This window comes from Rhea americana, unplaced genomic scaffold (genome assembly GCF_003343005.1).
Source record: "Rhea americana isolate MKP2758 unplaced genomic scaffold, rheAme1 scaffold_190, whole genome shotgun sequence".
Lineage (NCBI taxonomy): Eukaryota > Metazoa > Chordata > Aves > Rheiformes > Rheidae > Rhea > Rhea americana.
In genome coordinates, this window is record NW_028186039.1 from 1,521,639 (window position 1) to 1,544,510 (window position 22,872).

The 22,872-nt window shown below is 41.8% G+C and overlaps 1 protein-coding gene across 1 annotated transcript in view; it reads right to left on the reverse strand.

Moving 5' to 3' along the window:
- CEP250 (centrosomal protein 250) overlaps positions 1 to 22,872 on the reverse strand; it is a gene marked incomplete at its 5' end in the record, with an annotated part of 39,868 nt that overhangs the window by 11,065 nt on the left and 5,931 nt on the right. Inside the window, 22 exons of the mRNA XM_085302677.1 lie at positions 1 to 597; positions 2,563 to 2,717; positions 4,417 to 4,537; positions 4,801 to 4,928; positions 5,349 to 5,673; positions 6,443 to 6,602; positions 7,408 to 7,709; positions 8,181 to 8,324; positions 8,662 to 8,796; positions 10,040 to 10,219; positions 11,045 to 11,214; positions 11,461 to 11,588; positions 14,108 to 14,301; positions 15,839 to 16,069; positions 16,243 to 16,389; positions 16,673 to 16,817; positions 17,753 to 17,935; positions 18,428 to 18,606; positions 18,919 to 19,080; positions 20,642 to 20,740; positions 21,247 to 21,343; positions 21,934 to 22,161. Of these exons, the coding sequence (XP_085158803.1) occupies positions 1 to 597; positions 2,563 to 2,717; positions 4,417 to 4,537; positions 4,801 to 4,928; positions 5,349 to 5,673; positions 6,443 to 6,602; positions 7,408 to 7,709; positions 8,181 to 8,324; positions 8,662 to 8,796; positions 10,040 to 10,219; positions 11,045 to 11,214; positions 11,461 to 11,588; positions 14,108 to 14,301; positions 15,839 to 16,069; positions 16,243 to 16,389; positions 16,673 to 16,817; positions 17,753 to 17,935; positions 18,428 to 18,606; positions 18,919 to 19,080; positions 20,642 to 20,740; positions 21,247 to 21,343; positions 21,934 to 22,161 (4,210 nt within the window). The remainder of the gene's footprint in view (positions 598 to 2,562; positions 2,718 to 4,416; positions 4,538 to 4,800; positions 4,929 to 5,348; positions 5,674 to 6,442; positions 6,603 to 7,407; positions 7,710 to 8,180; positions 8,325 to 8,661; positions 8,797 to 10,039; positions 10,220 to 11,044; positions 11,215 to 11,460; positions 11,589 to 14,107; positions 14,302 to 15,838; positions 16,070 to 16,242; positions 16,390 to 16,672; positions 16,818 to 17,752; positions 17,936 to 18,427; positions 18,607 to 18,918; positions 19,081 to 20,641; positions 20,741 to 21,246; positions 21,344 to 21,933; positions 22,162 to 22,872) is intronic.

Consider the following 22,872-nt stretch of genomic DNA (forward strand, 5'->3'; position numbering starts at 1 on the left):
GTCTCTCTCCTCCAGGTCTTTATTGATCTTACTTAGAGCGCTCCTCTGTACTTCTCGCTGCTCCTCCAGCTCCTGTATCTGTTCTTGCTGGGATCTGATCTCCCAGTCTCGCTCTTCCAGGTCCTTCCTCATCTTGCTTACAGTCATTGTCTGCATTTCGTGCTGCTTCTCCAGCTCCCATATCTGTTCTTGTTGGGATTCTATCTTCTGTTTTTTTTCTGTTTTGTCTTTTATAATGTCATCTAGAGTACTTTGATGCATTTTTTTCTGGTTTTCCAGCATTCTAATCTTTTCCTCATGCAACTTAATTTCTCCCTCTCTCTTTGATAGGATGGCAGTTAGGTGAATGAGATTTTCCTGCAAAGCTTTCACCTCTGCTGCTTCTTTCTGTAACATCTGGATTTTCTCCTGTTGAGCTGCCACTTCCTCACTTTTAATCTTCAAGATAGACAATGTAGTTTGAAGTTCTTGTTCAAGAGAGTATTTCATATTTGTTGCTGCATTTGCTCGAGTTTCAGAAGCTGTGACTGATTCCTGGAGAAGTTTTATCTCCCATACCATTTCTTCCTTAACTGCTTGCAGTGTGTCCCGCTCATGCTGCAATGAAGAGGGGAGAAGATTCAATAATTCATACATATATGTTTGTTTTTCATACTAGATTTGACCAGCTGCTTTGGTGGCTGGATGACGTGGCAGTCAAAGGCTGCAATTTGAGGTTTTAATAGAAAAATCTAGTTATTCAGTTAGTTTCCTGGTTACACTTAAATTTTTAACTTTCGTTCAAAGAGTGAGCTTAGAACTGTACTGTATTTAGTGAACTCTGGCCTCAACTAATTCTGGAGCCATTGTAAACGAAGAAGTAGAAAATTTCTAATCATATAAGAACAGCTGCACTGGCTCAAACCAATGATCCATCCTGCTTAGTATCCTGTATATAATGGTGGCTATAAGCCCATATCCTGGGAAGAGCAAAAATAGGCCAGACTTATATGGTATTTCTTCTCCATAACCCCAGCATTATCACAGCTTGTGAGAACTTTCACAGTCTCTTTCTGAACACATACAAACTTTTTGCATTTACAACACCCATTTGCAATGTGTTCAACAGGTCTATTTTGCTCTAAGAAAAAGCACCTCCTCTTATTTGCTTGCAGCCTGGCTGCCGCTAGCTTCCTTTGATGGCCCTTGTTCTTCCATTGGAAGACACAGTGAGAGATGCCTGCCTGCTTTCTCCCTGCCACTSAAGATGTTGTAAAGCTTTGCTGTGCCAACCTACAGGTCATTTCTTTCCCCAGCTGAAGAATCTCAGCCTACTCAGCTGGTTCTATCTTCCTTGAYGTCTTTCTTGGAGCCTCTTTCAGCTCTACTGTGTCTTTACCGAGGAAGTGCCTGAACTGCATCCAGGATTAAGGTCTAGAATAATTATGATGTAGGAAGTGGCATGATGATGTTCTCTCTACTAGAAAGGGAAGAGAGAACAATGCAATAGCTGATTTTTTTTTTTTTTTTTTTTTTTTTTTTTTTAGTGTTTTTTTTTTTTTTTTTTTTTTAATTTATACTATATAGTGTTTTCATGGTACCATCCACCAGAACCCTAATGCCTTTGCTCTTGTGAGGTAATGGTCAGATTACAGCCTGTCATTCTGTGTTTGAAACCAGGACTGGTTTCCCCTTGCAGACTTATATTTATCTAATCAGCTGCTTTGTTTCTCAAATTTCTCCCACAGTCTGTCCTCAGCCTTGAAATGCTGAATAACTTTCTATTAGCTGCAAAATTTCTCTCCTCACTCCATTTTCCAGATCACAAATGAATATAAACATATATTATTTATAGATTCATAGAATAGTAAGGTTGGAAGGGACCTCTGGAGATCATCTAGTCCAACCTTCAGCATAGCCCGTGTGGGGACTGAACCTGCAAACTTGGCATTAGCAGCACCATGCTCTAACCAACTGAGGTAAACCTGCCCCCTGAAAATCCAAAAACCGTGCAATGTGAATAGAGACAAGGTTTGAAAGTTATTTTGATTAATGCTTAAAGGGCAAAAATCTTCAGGACTGAGGTAAACTAACAGTCTGAATCATAACTGAGTTTTACATGACTCCAGCATGCTTTCATAGTTACTCAGAATGCTATTAGGAAAGTTAAATTAAATAACAATTACTGGTATAAATACTGTTCTTCTGCCCTTGTATCTCCAGATACTTTTTGATACTGTTCATCTTAATGGTTTCTTCTTTCTGGACTGACATCTCTTACACAAGGTAATGACTCTGTTAATGCAGCTGCACGGCCTGGCAGGAAAACAAAAGTCTGGGAAGCAAGAAATGATGGGTAGATGAAAGGGGAAAACAAGGCAAACTTGGTCAGTATTTGCATACTCTGTACCTTGTTACACAAAGTCCTTAACTGCTTTCTTAAAATTGACTTTTAAGCTTTTCAGAACTGAACCAAACCTGCACAGCATAACCCAGTATTGGAAAAGCTGTTCCTTAGAACATCAACAGAAGGCCCATAAAAATATGTAAGACATTCTCCTTCATGGCATCTTCTAGCCTCACCAGGATATCCTTTCTTTGCTTCTCAGTGCTCTCAAGTCTCCTTTCCAAAGATGCCACCTCCTGGTGTAGGGTCATAACCTCCTTCTTTAGAGCAGCAGCCTCTTCCTGCAAGGCAGCTTGCAGAGAGTTTTTCTTGCCTTCTGCCATCTGTGTCTCTGCAGTGGTGAAGGTCAGGGAGAAGAGGAAAAAGCAAAGCAAAATCAAACCGACTGCATCCTTAGGGAGAAAATATTTTACTATCTGACTGTGTTTTACCAGTCCTAGACTCAAAATGACTTTCAAAACATACAAAAATAAAGGAAACTTCCAGCCAGAGGAGAGAAGTGGAATGAAAAGTGGCAAGGTTCAGAAAAAATAGTTGCTCTTCTGCTTGTTGAAGGACTAGCACTAAGGCTAAAGCAGAATGTCATCCACAATAKTAGAAGTAGATAGAACATGACTGCATAGATGAAGCAAAGACAGAAATAGAAGGTGAAAGTCAGATCTAGTATCTCAAAGGAAAAGGATTGGATTGAAGAAAGAAACAAAAGTGAAGACTTACTTTGACACAGTTAATTGACCAGGAAGACAGACTTTACAAAAGAGAACAGATGTTAGTGTTGTGCTTGGAAGATGCACTTGGAGGTATTTGACCAAAACAGTGATAGGGGAATGCACTGTACAGTGATAATAAAAAGGAAAAGAAAATATTCAGGGAGACTAGGACAACAACTAGGCAAGAACATCTGAGCATCACTCCAGTAGCGAGACTGGAAACCAGAACAGTTACTGATGAATAGATAGGAACTAAACAGGGAAAAAATGGGCAAGTGGGAGAGCAGGATCCATCCAGCAGCAGAATTGACAGTACGTAAGCTGTTATCATATATGACAAAGAACTACAGATGTTGCAGAACTAGAGATGGTCAAAGGCTTGGAAAACTTTCCTGTACAGACAGACTGAAAAATGACCAGCAGTTCAATCTCAGAGAAGAAACAAGAGAGAAATACTGATTAGCTAAAGGTACTACATGAGCAGAAAATGGCTCGTGGGGAAGCCAATGAACAATACGAACACTTTCCTATTCCTGTAGTCTGAGACAAGGAAAACAAGACAATGAGATGGGAAAGCAATTCTGATTTAGAAAGTGGGAGAACTATGACAGAGAGAGGAGCAGAGATGCAATGTTCAGCTATGATATASAGAGGCCAATAAGGCCAATAACACTGGAGTCTCTGAGAAGGCCAGGAGACTGGTGGAAGACAGAAGTAATTAGTCACACATGAAAGTTTCTAGACACACTCATACTGACCACATTAGTAAAGACAAATAAGATGTGGCTAGGGAAGTAAGAAATTGTGTTTGTTACGAATGTGAGCTCAGACACCAAATCAGACAGAGGACAGTTAGGAAAGACAGCAGCATTAGATACCAGAGAACTAGACTGAAGCAGAAAAAGGGATGCATTGGCAATTACAGTAACACAGAAACTTAGCACTGAACTGATGCTCCGTGAAACTGCAAATGCAAAAGGAAAAGGCAGTTGGGGGTTGCAGGTTGGGGCTTTCAAAGGGCATATGGAGGGCATATTATGAGGTGTCAAGCTACATCTTTTCTGCAATGACATATAACCTGAAAGGCACCACCTTTGCACATACATCACCAGTAGCACAGCTAGATGCACTGCCAGCCACTGCATCCTTCACTAAGAAAAGGTTTCATTCCTCTGTGCTGGTAATTCTAGGGCTAAGCCTCATGCTCCTTGTTTTTTCCTTTTCCCATCTYCCAGCACTGCACTCTTCCACCATGTGGTATCAGAGCTCCCTGCTGGTGAGACAAGATAGGCTCAGTGGATTGGAAAGTAGAGGCTGTACCTTCCTGGCTTTGAGCCAGTCGTTTTTGCAACTCTTGATTGTGGGCACTGAAATGGTCCCTCTCAGCTCGCCTCTTGCTCAGCTCCAGCTCCAGCTCCTGTGACTTCTTCCTGGCATCATTCTGAAGGAAGTAAGAAGAGCAGTATGAGCAGACAGAGTCACAGCTGGAAGGAGACGAAAGTGGTACAAAAGCTAAGGCAGAAGTAAGCCAAGGCAGGGATGAGGMCAGTTTGATAGTAATGGTAACTGTGACCATGATTTTCCTTTCTCCCCATGGCAGCAAGCAAACTTGGCTTACAAGAAAGCAAGAGTTTACATCCATTCTGGTTTTGGCAGTCTGCTTGTCAAGACAGGATTTCTGGTTGTACTACAGAGACACATTACCAAATCTTGTTGAGTCTGCTTCAGGTCCTGCTGCAGGTCTTGTAGGGCTGCTGCCACTCTGTCCACTGTGATCTCTACAGGGAGGTCCCTGGCCTGAGAAACAGTTAGGCCCCAGACATGATCCTGTTCTGAAGAAAGAAGCCATTCTGTTTCAAGCTTTAACTGGAGGGTCTCCAAAAAGAGAGGCCTGTTTATACAAAGAAGAATGTGGCAGTGCCTCAGAGACTGTTCTAGAGCTCATATTACAGTAAGGCATGCGCTATAGACTAATGTTATTTTGCTACCCACTAATGTCAGCACTGTCCCAAGAAAGATGCACACGCACTTCCATGTCTTGGGCCCTATTTCACACTGATGCCAGTCATTYCTCCACATACAAACATGGACTGTTCTCCCTGCAGACATCTCAGGCTTTCAAGACTTCTCAAGGCTTGGGTCAATCTCAACTGAAGGGATGAGTCTATCAGGATTACAAAGAACCAGCCCTCCCTTCACCTGCTCTCCTATACGTACTCCAGAGACTTCTCAATCCAGCCTYCCACACTTGCCTGAAGTCCAAGTGACCAAGTCTCTGCTTGAATCAGCGTTGCCACACAGCATGCGATAGAGAACCAAATGCAGTTTGTTCAGCTGGGCCTGGGTTTCACAGTGGGCACTATTAGCCTGCTGGCACTCTGTAGCCAATGCCTTTGCTCTATTCTCTGTGCTACAAAGCCTCAGATGAAGTTCAGACATCTCAGCCTCCAGCACCCGCAAAGAGTCCCTCAAGCATCGTTCGCCYGCTCGAGACTGCTCCAGATCCTGTAACAGCTGCTTCTCCCGAGCTGCCAGGCCAGCCTCTTTCTCCAGCACCATTTCCTGGAGTGACTGAACCTACAACAGAGATGCACAGAGCCTTAGGGATGGAGCAGTTTCTGAGGTAGCAGAGCAGGAGTAGGAAAAAACAATGGAGTAGAAATTACTTTAAGCAAACACCACACAACAGAGACAACCACACAAAAAAACAAAGGATTTGATCAATGAAAAATGGAGAGTAGGCTAGAAACAGGCATCTAGAGGCTAAGGGGACAAAAGGAAGCTTCCCTAGTCCCAAAGGAATGGCCCAACTGTCACAATCTCCAACTTGAGAAATGAATCTCTTTGTTGTGCTTGTGTTTAGGTGTATGACTATCAGAGTGAGGTGGCAGATCAAGCATCCCAGCACGTGTGTGGTGGCTRACAGACACATCTGAGAGTAGAGGTAAAGGGGAGTCAATCAACATCCCATATTGTGCATCTCYAAAATGCAAGATGAACAGGCTGAGACAGAAGTGCCTTCTACAGATTGCAGTACCCATTTCTGTCTCACCAGATTGCTAGGTGTCCTTCAGAGATGGAAGAACCATCTGGGGACAACAGTTGTAACAGAGGTACTGAAAAGCTCAAAAGGAGTCTTCTGTTTCTCCTCAGAGACTTAATACTTTGAACYGTGAGAGAATAGAGGAAAACATAGGGAGAACATAGAAGATCCAGCCTTGACTTCAATGTGCAAAGTCTCTGGGTAGAAGCCAGAAGAAACATGTGTCCCTAGGAGAGGAAACAACTCATTGCCTAAAAGCTGAAGGTGGTATTCAAAAGAAGAGGATGCTAGGGCATAGGGCACCTGGTTGTTGAGCTCTTGTATTTCTCTTCTGTGGTCTGAATGGAGCTGCTGGGCTTGATGAATAGCAGACAGCAGTTTAGACACCTCGTTYTGCTGGGCAAGGCTGTTTTCTTCTAGGGTTCTGAGACTCAGTTCCTTCTTCTCTAGAGACAGAGTCAGCCTGAAAGAAAAAGAGAGCATGCAACTCATTATTACATGGTATAATATTTAATAAACTCTCGGGATTCCCACCATGAACAGCAAAATGGCTTCATCTCCTGAGGTTTATCTAAACAACTAGGCTGTTTGCTCAGACCTAAGTCAGGTTGGCAGTCATATCCAAGCACGYACCCTCTATGCTTGTTTCCACAGAGCAAATATATGTATATGTTCATGCAGGTACATATACTCAAATACTTAGAACAAAGACTTAAAAAGCCTTAGTGATACACATAAATACAATCTCATATCTTGTCCTCTTCTGCATGCAGTACCTGTAATACCAAAGGGCTTCTTCTCAACTTTAAGGATGTCCCAGAAGAACATAACAGACAAACAGGCTTCTGAACAAAGGAATCAGGAATGAAGACWGAAACAGATCTGAAATGTTTAAAGCTCACTGGACTCAAGGCACGGCTGATGGATCTACCTAGCCCATTATACTGCAGTTTATCTTGCCTCCTTTGATGTGCTTTAGGTTTGAATCCCCTGAAAGCTGCATTTAAAAGTATTAATATGCCCACTTTGCTTTAGATAAATCCTTCCTTAAAGAAATAGACTACTTTAAAAACCACTTGCTTCAGAAAAACCGTAAGTGAAAGACAAAAAGAAAAGAAAGAATAAAACACAACAACAGTAGAATGAAACAGTCCTACATGGATAATTTAGAACTCTGCTTTTTAGGAAATGCTGCAAGAGTCAATTATATGTGCAAAGACTCAAAAGAAGGAATCTGTTAAAATAGTATATCACATTGTCTTAATTACCTGGCTCTTTCATCCTCTAGAGCTTTCAGTGAAGCCTGAAATTCTGTGTTGTGACGTTGTGCTTCTTCCCATTGGCTTCTTTCTCCCTCCAAGGACTGTATACAAATTTGCAGTTCTTTGTTTTGATGTTCTACCTCCTCCCATCGGCTCCTCTCCTCCTCCAGGATCTTCTCAAGGTGCACAACCTCTAGCATCTTCTGCCTTGACAATTCCTGTGCCTCACGCAGATGCTCCTGAGCTTCATGGCCGATTACTTGCCAGGATTCTTCAGAGACTGCTAGCTGAGATTTCAACTCTTCTACCTGAAATAAACCATAAAGAGCAGTTAAAGACTAAAATTTGTCTCTGTCAGCTGTGTCATATATTGTGAGGAAAGAGAAAGAACAGATTTAAACTTCATCCTATTAAAAGAGCACCAGAGTTGCATCAGATACATCTAACTTGTTTAAAAACTTCAGTGAGATAACATGTTCATCTGAAAAAACACCTTAAAATCAAGGATAGCAACAACAGACCAAATTTGCCAGTAATCACCCTTCTGATGATTACTGGCAAAATAATAGGCAGAAGAACTAGCCCAAGACTGTCCAGGGCAGCAGCTGAGATTCAAGCAGACAGGTAAGTCTCCTTCAAACCAGCAGAGATGGAGGCCAGAGTATGAYGGTAGTTACAGGGATACACTTTCAGTCCCCTCTGCAGTGACACAATGGAGAAGCAAAAAGYGGACAGACCACTCGTTTGAAGACTGGAGTGTCTGTTGCTGTTTCAGTCACCTTTTTCTGTAGAGTATCCCTCTGCTGAAGAAGGACATTCATTTCCTCTTTGAGGGTTTTGATTTCTTCCTTGTGCCTATTCTCCACTGCCTTGAACTTGCTCTGAGCTTCCTGAAGCTGTGCTTGCAGCTTTTCTGTGATGTTCTGTAACCAAGAATGGAGAGTAAGTTACTGGGGCCAGCTGTCAGCTCCAGGTCTTTCCYCTTTCTGTCCCCAAGTCAGCTTTATTCAGCCACCTCTTTCTGCTTTTCTACTCAGCTTTACTTCTACTGTARCCCTTCCTTTGGCTTATCCCTGGAGCTTACCAGGAGCTGAGCCTCAGTGCCTGCAGTAGTACCTCTCTCCCCTGTCCCAGGATTTCAGTTTCAGTTCTTTGTTATTGGCTTCCCACTCTATTGTCTGSCTCTATCAGCCCCTCTCCCAGCTCATGTCCAACTGCCAACTGCTTGTTCTTCCAACCTACCCTACAAGTCAGATTTACCTGTCCATTCTCTTGTTGCTCTTTCACATCCCGCCTGAGCTGCTCTAGCTGCTTGCAGGCTTCTGTTAGCTCTCCCTGAGTTTGAAGTAGTGTCTCTAATAAAGCCTTCTTCTCGTTCTCTTTTTCTAGCAGGATCTGCACAGAAATAAAGGAGAGATGTGTTTAAACATCACAGATGAAATTTGTGTAGCAAGAATCAAAGGCTACAGGMTCACTCATTTTCAAAACAATATACTCCTGGTTTCCTAGGTCAGCATCTGCTCACTTGGAGGCACAGATTAAGTGAAATTGGCGGTATAAACACRGCCCATCTGTGATTGGACCTCAATAAACTCTAAGTCTAATATGAAAATATGTAACATTTCTCAAGTGTCTGGTATTGCTGGACAGGTTATTTCTTGTCTTCTGCTGTGTCTTTCAAGAGCATCTGGGTAGCAGCAGAGAAAATGCAAGACCAAAAGGTCTTSCCAGCAGATCCTTTAGAAAAGTCATGTATTCTAAATGGCATTTGTGGAAAGTTACTTCAATTTTAATATATTCACTGGACTTTGGTAAAGTTCTGACACTAGAGGAACACTGTMATCTCTGAGAACTGGTCCTGTCATTCCAATACCTGCAGACATTGCTGTGCCTAGATGATCTGAATAAAGAGCATGACTTTGGGTAGCGTGCTAAGAGGACTCCCGGGGTATGACATATGAGGTCGGAGCACAAAACAACATATGACTTCAAAAGCAGCCCAGAGGCCATGTCTGTTTTTCTGTTCAGAAATGTTTCAGAGCAGCTTTTAGAAAGATTTTTCCTTTGTCAACATCCCCTTGCTCCCCAAAACAAAAAACCTAGCCTCAGGGGGATTTAGTCCTACAAACTCAACTTTGGTCATAAATGCATTTAAGGTTATAAAAGAACATCAGTAAACTTCAGGGAGGAAAAAAAAGGACGATTAAGAGCACAATGAAGATACTCTTAGATTAGTCTTAAAAAACCCAAACACAATAGCAAGATAAAAATCTAAAATGAAAGGTAACATTTCTGCCTGSCTTCCAAAGAACAGTCTTTTTTGCACTCCCTAACACAGCCCTGCATGTCTTTCCTCTCACTAAATTCAATAGAGAAAACACCTCAAATACATCAGGAAAATAGAGACACACAGGGCATGCTCCACACAGCTCAATACCCAACCAGTTACCATATCTCCATGTTTCCTGTATCTCGCTGTACAGGTGATTTCTTTCTGCTTGGTTGCTAAGGCTCCACTTTGGTACACAAAAAGGTATCCAAGAGATACCTCTACCCAGAAGCCAGTGTCAAGGGCAGTACCACCAATAAGGAGCCCAGAAAACTAAAAATACACAAATTCTCTGTTCATGCTCTTTACCTCTTTCTTGGCAGTTTCAGCTCTATTTCGTTCCTCTTCTTGCTGAACTTGCATGGTAGCAACCTTCTGCCTCATATCCAACAGCTGCTTCTTGTGCTCTCCTTCTGYCTCTGCTTTCTCCTTATCCCAGCGCTCCCGCATCTCCCGTACCTCTGAATGGTGCCCTTCCCGCTCACTTGCCTGATGAGTGGAAGAAAAGACTTCAAGACAGAGTCTTGGCCAAACTCTTCACAACCATGTGAAGCATCATCCCTCCCACAAACCTTCACTTGAACAGCACAGAGTAGTGGCCTTGTGTCCTACATAAATGCTGTCCTACCAAGAAACATAAAAGGAAGGTCAGCAGGTGGAACAGAAAGAGATGTTACCTTACTCTCTCGAATGGCTGCCTGTTCCCTAGCACATCTGTCCTCAGGATTTCTCTCTATTCTCAGTCTCTATTTTTGAAGCTCAATTCCATTTTCATCAAAGAAAAGATGCAGACTGACTGCAGGGTGAGGAAAAGGCCTATACCCCRATGACCTATTCACTAGACAGGCCAGACACTGAAGTACCAGGAATAAGGAACCTCTTCCAAATGCTTTGAGTACAAAGATAAGACTTCTGCCAACCAAGAAAGGATAGAAAGAAGGGGAAAAAAGTTTCTGTGATTACAGTTGGCAGGAATGTTAGGAGTCTGCTTCATGGTAATCAGGAATCTGGATAGATCCTACTCCCTTGCTGTTAAGCTTTCTGCAGAGYTCATCCAACCTTCTGCACACAATTAATTGTTGAATTCATCTTAGGCCCGCACTGAACCTCTAGCTGCATTTACTGTCCCTATATAGTCACGTGGGCTTTCACATGCTTTCAAACATGAGACACTGGCTCTGCTGCCTGGTCCTAGCATCATGTGGCCTGTAATAGATAATTAGTGCTATTTCTCGCACTCTTATTCATCTAACCTTCCAGAAGAATTCAAAGTCATTGCCTATATCCTTAGATTGGGGCCATGTTGTTTCCTACCAGGTCTTGCAGGAGCTTATCAATTTCCAGTTCATGATCAGTTTGATGAAGCCTGAGAGTATCATTATACTGCTGTTCTATCCGTAAGAGCTGCTGTGCCATGTTTTCCCGTTCCTGCTTCATTCGAGATCTCTCTGCTTCCAGTTCACAATGAAGGCACTTCACTTCCCCTGCAAACGAGAGATGGCAAGAGATTCAGTTCCTCTCTTGCATCTACATAAACAGTGGCTCCAGTTTTACTAGCCTTAAGCCATTTGAATTTTGGTGCAGAAGGGATCTGTCTCCATCTCTCTTACTCTTCAGAAGCACTGTACCACAGACAGACAGTTATTTTCATAWCATCAGCCCTAGGTAGGAGGATGATACCTCCTCCTGTCTGTGACCAGAGCCACAGACAAGGTGCATGAAGCTCTTACCTTGTATCACCTCCTTGGCCTGAGTGACTGTATGAAGCTGGATTTCCAGCTGACCTCTGGTGACTTCCAGCTGAGACAAATGCTGCTGAGTATCAAACAGGCTGGATTCCAAGATCTCCTTTGTCGACCTACAAGTTATAAATATGGAAAGACAGAAGTCTCTTGCTATTAACAGGCACAGGGAACTATATCAGTAAGAAGTTGTTCAAGAGCCCTACAGCTTAGTAGGGAAAATGCATTCTGTGGGCACTTGTGGACAGTAAATATATTTCTACCATTTAAAATAGCAACGCAGGCCCCTCCCAGGAAATGTCTAGGCCTTACTTATGACCTAGCATAACACAGAAAGGTTGGTTTGATCTTAAGAGCCAGATCTTAAATTGCTATTGTCAGATCTATGAAACACAGGTAACTGTGTTGACAAAGTCTGTGCCAGCAAGCAAAAGCTCATCCTCTGCTCACAGTCGTTATCTTATTGGGACCTCAGGTCTGCTCTGAAAGGGACAAAATTAGAGGATTTCCCTGGCTGACTAGTGACTTTTTAATGTTGCTTATAGTGCAGGCATATGCTGGCAATTAGCCAAACTCCCTAAGTTTAGAAGCGACTGAAGGAATACCTCAATTCCAAACACATATAACATCCCATGCTTCATTTTTAAGAATTCTGCTAGCACAAGAACTATCTGCAAGAAGAGGTAGGTATCCCTCAGCTGAGACTGTTGGAAGCTCAAGAGAAAAATCTGCTACTTTAAAATATYGCTTACGCACTATGCGGTCCCTCAAACGATTTGTCATTCTAAATAGAAGCTGTAGTACTGTGGATGTAAATTGCTACAGACTTATAGCAACTGGTCTATATGACACACAGCATTTTTGAACCAGCAGCTGAATTTACCTCTCTTCTCTAATTCAAATTCTTGTGTGCCAGTTTCCTACAATATATGGCACTGCCTCACTAGTACAGAAAGGTAATCAAGATAAGATGATTAAAGGCATAGGGGCATGTGGTTGTTACAGTGATAAAACCCAAAATAGAAGCATTTTGCTACACAGATGGACAAAGGAAAATACATCCTCAAGCAAGCAGAACCAAAGCATAACTCCAGTTATGCACCCATTTGAAGGCTAAAGAAAAGTCAGTCTCCAAAACAGAACAGAGAACGAGTTTAAAATTCTGAGAGAAAAAGGGTCTTGGGGAGAACATCTGGTGAGAATGGTTGCCAGCTTCTCTAGGTAATGACATTTTAATTGCCAAAGATTCTTCACAATTGATATATTTCTTCTTTTGACTGATGCTGTCACTGATGTAAAAAAAAAAAAAAAAGGAAAAAAAAGCTGAAATTTTAATAAAGTTTCTCTGAAAGTACATATTGCCAGTGTCTCTATTATGTCAATTTTTATCCTGAATACATATGATCAAATAGTTCTCCACTTCACCTGTGCACTGACAAAACCTGGAAAGTCACACCAGTTTTAAAGGCACAGAAAGGCAGCTCTATAGATAGCTCAAGTTCATCATGAATTATCTTCCACCTTTCAGCTTTGGTTGCACTCTCCTCTGGAAGTTGAACCAGGAAAGAAAGCACTGAATCCCTGCAATAAAAGTTGTAGCCCAGAAGTACAGTCCARTAATTGACAGAACATAAGTTAGCTGGAACCAGYGAGAAAATCTGGAGCAAACTCAAAYAACAGATTGAGTCAAATTGTGTTTATCAACCTTGCTAACAACATATTCCGGAGTGGTGAAGTGGCAAAACTCAAGAAGCAAGATTAAAACTCAATCTCTAAAATGTCATTTGTGTAACTGCAAGTTCTCAACCTTTCTAAGAACTACCTCAAGAGGAGGACAAGTCTCTCAATCTCTTGCTGGAAAAGCAGAACTTTTCATACTCAGTCTTGGAAACCTGATACAGCAGAAGCATAGTATCTTTTTCCATCCATATATAACTTCACCATGATGCTTGTCTCTGCAGGCCATGTGGTAAAGGAGTAAAGGACCCGCAAAACAGTGACAGGCAAGAATTCCCGAAGACTAGTGAGGATTCAAAAAAGGCTTCTCTGTTGCTCAACCAACTTCAGGTCCTGCACCACAGTGAACATGAGTTACCTTAGAAGCAGAAGACTATGTATTCTCAAGATCTTCWGCGTAAGCCTCTAACTTCACCCTAAATGGCAGTGTGCTACCCAATGTCCTCTGCAATAGCCTTGAATCCTATAGATCCCATGTCAAACTACCTGATATGGAAAGATCTTTGTTCAAACACAGAGAACAAGAAACAAAAAACAAAAAGATGTTTCAGTCTCCATTAAATGTCTGGATGCAAGCAGAGAGAGCATGGTTCAGTTATGACTCAATGTTCAGCCAATGTACCAGATACTGAAAAATCGTACTGGATTGCTTTGGACTTCATTCAATAATGTGCAAGTAGGCACAGATCACAGTTTCGCTAGCTTTAGCTGTCAGTAAAATACATTCAAATCTTRGTAATTTTTTGGCGGGGGGCAAGATGCTTTGATTTGCTGTCCATGGAAAGTGAAGCTTTATGAAAAGCATAAGGGGTGCAGTAAATGGTTGTGCAATGACTACCACCTTTATAATTACAGACCTTAAATAATGTCCTGTTTAAAGCCTCCTCCCTGTCTTTACCTGGCTTCTGCCAGCTGCTCTGAAAGGTCTTGTCTGTCCCGTTCCACAGCTGCCAGTCGCACATCTAGGGCAGCCTTCTCATTCACGAGCATTTCCTTCTCTCTGGACATCTTGGCCAGAACATCTGCTTGATGAGAGGACTCCTGGCGCAACTGCTCCAAATCACTGCTAGCTGACTCTTGCTCGTGGCAAATCTGAAAGCAGGAAGAAAATGCAATTATAGTAATTTCTCTGAAGTTCTGTTCAGAACTAGCCAGTGTCACTTCTGAATTAGCTACATCAGAAAGAGGTCCTGTACTGTGGGCTGAATATCTAAGAATATCTCCATGTARCACTAGTAAAATAAGCTGCCAAAAAGGCACAGGGACTGTTAATTTGGAAATCATGGGTATGGTCATATTGGGTTAGTTGATAACAAACAGCTACTTCAGGACAAATGTACATACCCCAGACTATATGTTTTTGTGGAAAAAAATGTATTTTTCAAAACTTGAAAACCTTGCAAGCCAAAATTCTGGCAGAATCTATTCCAGTACTGGAAAATTTCAGGTAAATTTAGACAAAAGAAAGTGAAAATAAACAGTTTCTCCTTCTAAAACTGGTGACACTTAAATCATTTTGCTTTGTTTAGCTTGTAAGGTAGCTGAATGCAAAATTTGGTGATGCTTGGCAGGGAAACACCACTTGCGGCAAGTAGCGTCTTTTAGGGATTTACGAAAATCAGACTGATGTGGCCAAAGAGATAGACTCTACTTGTACAGTAATTCATGTCAACAGTACTATTTGCTCGTCTTACACAAGTCACCTAGTATACCTTCCTGATGTTCAAGCTTGGAGATTAACCATGATATTTTAGTGTTTTTCTTCAGCATAACACCTCTGCTATATATTTGCCAAACAACATACTCTATACTCAAAAACTAAGACTATGCAAGAGAGAACACACTGTGCAAAACAATCCATCTCTCAGAGTTATCCCATAATACCCAAGACTGTACATTATGAAACAGTCATTTAAATGATGACAGACTCTCTAGTTTGTTCCAGTGATACAATTTTCACAAGCTGTTTTTATGGTATAGTGAAAATCAGTTAGTCCAGCATACACAGTCTTGTCTGATCACTTATTTCTCATCTTCTTCCTCAAAGCCTAAAGAGACTATCAATTCAAAGTTCCATTTCTGTCTTGAAATACAATTTCAACAGCAAGCGCAAAATATTTTTCCCATCTTTAGCAGGACAAGTCAGCAGAAATTGAYTTGCAGCTCTGTTCTGCATCCCATATTAAGTCTAAAACAAATGTGAGTTCTGTGAGTTGCAGACTTCACAGCCAAGAGCACAAATGGAAACATATAACARCATATTTTTTCCCTTTGGGAAAAGGATGAAGAGTTACACTGTTGCTTCTTTTGTCACAGATGACAGTAGCAGCCTTGCTCAGGATTCACAGACAATAAAAAGCAAGCTCTCTGCAGCTTGTCAAAAGCCAAAGAAGCGAAAGCAGGTAAGTGGATAAAATCATCTGTAAAAGTAGAGGACAACTCAGTCCTTCAGAGAACAGCAGAGCATCTCTGCTAGCCACTGATCCATTTCCAGAAGGAAATAAGCAGGGTCTGTGACCTCCAGCAGAATCAAGTGTCTCATTGTCAAGGGCACTGGACAACCGAGGAGACTCAGCTTCACTGAGCCAAGCAGCCAAATGCCCATCTAGTACCAGGCTTYTGGTCTCACCTGATGGAGCTTTTTTTGGGTTTCTTCCTTCTCTTCTACCAGTCTCCTCAGTTCTATCTGTTGTCCCTCCTGTTGGTCCTCTGCTTTCTTCAGCAGCTGCTCTAGTTGGGCTTTCTCTGTGCAGAGTTCTTCATTTGTCCTTTTACACAAGTTCAGCTTCTCCTGCACAGACAACTTTGCTTTTTCCATTTCTTCTACTTTACTTGACAGGACTTCATTCTCCTGTTCCAGCTACAATCACAGAATCACAGAGGAAATAAAATACAATAAGCTGCATTGTGTACMAGGTTTGGCTAGGACAGAAAAAGCAAAAACATCAGCCATACTTTCTGAAGGTAAAAAGTCTGGAAAGGAGCAGCATCTGGACATAAGCACCTGCCAGAATCCTTGGCAACTCTGCTCACCTGTAACACAAGCTTGTTCAGTTGCACTTTATCTAATGCCAGAGCTTCATTAATACTGCTCATCTTTGCTGTTGCAATGTGTAGATCAGCTGTTTCAGCCCTCAGCTTATTCTGAGCTCCTGTCAGGTCTACTACAGACTGCTCTGCCTAAAAAGACAAAAGAACAATACAAAAACAAAGACAGAAAAAACTCTGACTTTAACAAACAACTCCAGATCCCATTTGTGCCTCTGACCTGACATACTCCCAGTTCAGCTTTCCCAATATGCACATGGGGACTAACTCTCCCAAAGAGCCCGTATGGTCTGATCACAGCATTTTCCAAGAAGAAATTTTCCCTCTCTTAAACTGCCACAAACAGCATCCGTGGTGGTCCTGCTACCAGAACTCCCTTTCCCACAAGTGCAATCTAAGAATAAGACARCCATACCTTTCTCAGCGCCACTGTAAGCTCATGTTTTTCTTGCTTCAGCAGATCTCTATGAAGGTGAGATTTCTCCAGTGCCTCTCTTGCAACTAACAACTCACTCTGTAATAATGAATGCTTTGCTTCAAGTGCAGTTAGGTCCTTCTGACTATGAGAAGARGAAAGGCAAACAATTTTTTATGTCAGAAACATTATCATTTCCKAAAGTAGTATATGTTATGTCCCGGATGTGGCAGTTTGAAAGGATTTCCAACACCTTTCTATTCAGCACCAAAAGACTGCTAGAATTTTCTAACTAGAGCTATGTCACTCCTTTTCATTGATGCAGGTGTAACACTAATCCTTAAGAAAGGAAAAAAAAGCTTCCACAAAATCACAGAACATTTCCAAAAACGTTGGGTATTCTTAAWTTAACAGTTTCTTGTCTTCTAGTTAACCTCTGTCCTTTTTGATATACTGGATACAAGTCTCAACAAAAGTTTTTCTTTGAGTAAAACATATTTCTTGAGTCCAGATTAATATTCCCCAAATTATTCTTGCCTTCAGCAGTGAAATGATGAAAGAGCTAGCAATCTTTCAATGGTGTGTGTGTTTGAGGCTTCCAAACTAACAGTTATGATAATTCAGGTTGAAAGAGATCCCACAAGTCTAGCCCAATCTTTCGCTCACAGAAGGATCAGCCATGGGATCAGACCAAGMTGTTCAAAGCTGCATCCAATTTGGTCTTGCAAACTTCCAAAAATGGAACCTGCACAACCTCTCTGGAAAACCTGTTCTRWKGCCTGATTGTCCTCAGAGTTAAAAAGGTTTTCCTTAAAACCAGTCTGAAATTCTCRTTTCAATTTATGCCTGTCATCAACAACTCTGGTTAGATTCAGAAAGATTCCTTTAATGGTCCTGAAGTACAAGGAGGCAGCTGTGCTGTATGTCAGTAGGTGCCCAGACCTGCCCACATATTCTGCACTACCCACATCYTTCTACTCTACAGCTGATGAACAGACAAAATCCGCTCCTTTACAGCAAGCGAAATTCCTAAATTCAAACAAATGCCCACTCCTGCCCAGAGAAAGCTTTAAGACTCACAGAAGCTCCCGGTCCTGGCGCTCTCTTTCTGTTGTCTGTTGTTGCTCCACCTTTTCTCCTTGGGCAGAATCTTCCTTCAGCTGCAGTTCAGTGTTACTCTGACGCAGACGCCAGGCTTCTTGCTCAGTTACTTTGAGCTGTTGTTGTAGCTCTTCCCTGTTTTTCTCTAGGCTTGCACAGTCACTGCAGAGACAAGGCCAAGTTACAAGAATGGGAAGGACTGAATAGTCACGTATCACATTTTCATCATCTGTGATGGAGCTGTGGAGAGCAAGGTGGGGAAGGACTGATGTACTTGCTCTTCCCCTCACAAGGTAATTGAGGGAGGAAAGAGAAAGTGAGGCAGACTTACCTTCATTCAAAGAGAAGCAGTGACAAAAAGAAAAAAAAAGAAAAGAAAAGAAAAGAAAAGCTACTGTCCAATCAAGTTAAACACAAGACACTCAAAGAATAGAGTCCAGAGAAGTGCATTGAGAGGGAGGCATCTTGTATTCCAACACTCCAAGATAGCCGTAGGATCACACCGGAGCATGACAAACAGTGACAGGAAAATGCCAAAGTGCTGAACAGATGCACACATGCTATAGGGCAGGCAAATTCTTTGTCCTAAACACCTCTGAATTCCCCAAGCTGGAAGCAGATTGCCTCTAGCATGCAGGAGAATGAAACACTCACCTTCTGAGTCCTTCTACCAGAGACTGGAGATGCTGCCGCTGGCTGCTAGTTAACTTACACTCCTCCTCCAGCTGCCCAAGTCTTTGCTGCAACTTCTTGCACTCCTCTTCCTGCTGTCTGTGCTGGTGCTGCAGGACACTGATAGAGTCCTGGTTGGCGGAAAGCTCTTCTTTCAGGGCCTGCAAGGAGCAGGGAGGAAAACAGCACAAACAGGCAATAATGAGCGGGGAAGATGGCTCCAGATAGTAGCCTAGAGGGGAGGCAAGCAGAGAGGCAGATYACCTGAAAGCAAAAGCTGTAATGAGGGTGTGGAAATCAGGAGGAAAAAAAAAAGGGGGGGGGGCAGTGGAACACAGCTCATCAGATTGGCAAGGCAACGAGGTGGCAAAAGTGGGACAGCTATACGGAAACCGGATGAGTAAATGAAAAGCTAGGTGAGGCATTARCTGTTGAGATTGTGGTCAGTGGTGAAGACAACCAGAAATTCTCACCTGTGTTGCTCTTTGCCTCCTTGCYAGCGCTTCCTGCACCAATAAAAGGGCATGCTCTGCATTGCCGGAGCTCAGGTAAGAGGAGATGCTGCTAGACTCTGGGTGCTGAGAAYTGTCAGTGCAGACATTGCTGACTGTGCTGTCACTGTCATCTAACACCACCTGAAAGCCCACATGAAGCTGTTATTCTTCACTTACATTATTCAGTTTTCCTTATCTAGTTGTCCTTCTTCAACCTTACCCTGGAGTCATTAAAGACTCAATTCACTCATTTCTTCACTGAATAAATAAATTTTGTCCCAGTGACCACAAGTGCTCCAGGAATTTCAGAATATAGCTGCTATAAACAAGGGGAGCAGAAACAAATGTGAAATGGCTGGTGGCTGCTTGAATGCTGTTTCTTGAACCTCTCAGAAATGATTTTGGTCTCCTCCCTCTTATTAGAGCCACGTACCTCAGCACCAGAACACACCAGAAACATCAATGAAAAGAAATATTAACACTGCTCAAGGAAAAAGGCAGCTGGTGATTACTAGAAAACAGTAATGAAATTGCAAACGTTCATAAYTACTCTGAGCAGTAGCATAAAAGGATAAAAATGACTAAATAAGGGAAAAGAAACGACTTTGTGAAAGGCTGTGTAAAAGACCTGATGATCAAAACCCCCTACACACAGGGTGAAGTTTAGGGGTAAATCACAGCTAAGTGTCTGGCGATATAATGAGTGGTAAGTGCAGAGCGAAGCAGCAGAGCTAGCAAGCGCATTGATGTAAGAAGTGACCTTTATAAAAATCCAAGGAACAGAATCATAGCTCAAGAAGGGTTTGGGAAGCCTSCAAGCAACACCGGAATAGAAACGTTATGTAGCCATGCAGAAAGCACAGTTCAAGAGGAGTCCTGAGCCTAATAGGGAAGGCAAAGGTAGCGAAATGTCTAGGGGGTCATTTGAAGAGCCACAAGACAGCCAACTCTGAAGTTAGAACAGGTTTACATGAGAAAAGTGGTATAAAAATTGAACAGCCAGTAGTAATTAAATTCCAGTAAGAAGCCTAAAGAGGTGATCCTATGACAGCAGCTCAAAGACAACAGGAATGCAGACTGGTTGGAAAATAAACCCCAGAAGAGGTTCTGTTCTGAGGCCAATATCTGTCTGTTCCTTGAATCAGGGAAAGAAATCCAAAGATCTGGAAAAGCCATGGCCCAGAGGGTAGGTCYATCAAATGGAGTACATAAAGAATAAAAGAGTTGCTGAAGAAAAATAGAAAAGGCAGACAAAAACTGCAACTATATAAGTCAACAAAGAAGGCAATTTTTGATACAAGCCTATCTGAGTTGAAGGTGAACCAAAGACAATGTCAAAAACACAGGAAGTGGAAACAAAAAAAGTAGTACATAGCTATTATTGGCTTTTGAACAGGAAAATAATATCATGCACAAAAGACATAGGGGAAATACTATGGCAATTTTTAGAGACTGGCTGAAATATAAATATTATAGTGATGACGTAAACCCAGGTATAGATAAATAAAATAATATTTACTGGTAATTATGTTAATTGGTAATATTGTCAAATAAAAGAGTAACTGCAGTTTTTATGATTTTTTTCTTCCAGACAGATTCCTGGCCTTAGAATATGTACATCTTTTCCATGTGCTTTTCTATACCCTTTATTAGGAATGTTTCAACCAAATTTACAGAGATGTACTGCCAGCTCTGTACTCACCTCAATGATATCTTTTATCAACTTTTGAAGGGCAAGATTCTCTTCTTTGGCACTTTTAGTCAATGAAGCTTCATATTCTACCTCTAATCGACTTGCCTCCTGAGAGCAGAATAAAGGAAGGGAGGACAGGGAACAGACACTCAACTCTGTAGCATTCTTAACTTCAGTAGCACTGTCATGCTGATAAGCCTCAGTCCTAGTCATTCCAGTATATTACTCTCCATATCCATTTAATTCTTTCTTTGCTAAAACTAACAAAAGAAACACCAGTAACTAGTTTTTACAGACTGCTAAGAAACTGTCAGTTCCAAGTAACTTTGGTCACTAGAGACTTAGAGGCAGAGGCAAAATAGCATTGATGTAAGTCCTCCGATGAAGACATCTGAACTGTCTGTACCTCCCCTGCCCTTGCCTGTACATGCACTGGTTCCAGATTTGCCAAACATGCAACAAATATTTTGGCAATATGCCTCATGTTTTCATACAGCTGGCATTTCTATCACTGTTTCTCTCAAAAAAGCCACATCTCTTTGTGCTAAGGCTGGAGAATAAATCACTTGGACCAAGCAGACACTGGGTTATCTCCCAATAAATGTAAAACATACTAGAATCTCCACWGTATCGTTAAGTGTCTTCATGGTCTTCTCCTTTTCCTCATTCTGCTTCTGAGACTGTACAAGCAAGGCTGAGAGCTCCATCACCCTGAGAAGAGAAGGTCCACATGCCATTCCAAAAGCTTTGCACACCACCAGCTGTGAAAGGATGAAGCAGCTCCCAGAGGCACAGCAGAGAAAGTTCAACCCAGAAAATACAGCAAGAGCAACTTTGATCTCTACAAGTTAATATGCTTTGTATTGCAAAAAGGCCCTTTGTGCCCCCAAGAGACTTCAGCAGTCAATCTTGCAAGGAAAAGTCAGTACAGAGGTGCTACGCAGCTTTTGATGGTCCTGTGTGAATTCTTCCTAGCTCCTTGGGTGCAGTCCTGGATAGCATGAAGGCTGCACAAGACCTAGAACTCTGTTGGTGCTAGTCTGAATTTTTCATCATGAATCAGTTAATTGCAAATACATTATAATATACAATCTTTCTTCCAGTCTTATCCAACTCAGAAGAGTTTCTGTTAGTCAAACCTCTTTTCCACTCCTTTTCCTTAAAGGCAATAGTTTGACCACAGCCTGAAACAAGGCTATACAGAATTGGCAGGATTTGAACACAAACACAGCCTATCTATGAACCCAAGAAGCAGTCAAAARAGATAGTGATGGTAATAGTAAACTTTAAAATGTATTTACCTGTCTTGGAGCTCCTTCTTCTCAAGGTCCCCCTTAACTTGAAAGCTCATCACTTCCTGGGTCTTCTGATTTATTTCCTTTTCCACCTGTTTCTGTGCCTGATCCTTTAAGACAGGTCTTCCCAAAGTGAAGGACTCCCAGAGCTGTATGCCAGAATTTAGCCGGAAGCAGCTGACAAGTATAGATCCGGAAAGCCTCATTTGCTCTGCTTTCAGTTCTGACAAATCTCTGAGAAAGAATAAATAGAAAAGCTAATGCTCACACCACCATTTTTATCAGGCAATTCACTTTTGAAGTGCATAATTGGGCAACAGTACAAGCTGACAGGAAAGATTATATCTTCTGTAGGAAGGAATCATTCATCTGACACTGTGGAATCAGGCACATCTTGAGAGTTGAGGAACGAGTCCATTTTCTCCTCAGAGATATGAAGTAGGGTATGGTATAGCCAGAAGGCTTCAAGGACTTCTGACTACTATTAATTGTTGATCTTGTTGTTTATTATTAATATACTCTAATCATTACCATCATTAATAGATGTTAGGAATTTTTTCAAGGTCCCCAGTTTTTATAGACGGGGTATCAGCCTTAGGAGACTTATCAGTATGACCAACCAGACTGCTAACAGGCTCATGAAAATACCCACATAATAACCATTTCAGAAAGATGGTGTAAGAAGCCTAATCCTAGAATGCTGTAACAGAAAAGCACAAATTATGGAAGGATTAATGACTAGGTCAGACATACTCTGTACCTTAAGGAAAGTTTATATTCAAATAAGACAAATGGATGAAAGCAACCCACAGTTTGAAATTGTATGCTTACACCAAAAGAATGTACTATTAAGGCTACACAATTATCACTTGCACAGAAGGCAACCATGACAAGCACTCCCAAAGAACCTCAGAGAACCTGAGAAAAAAAGAAAACAATAATAAA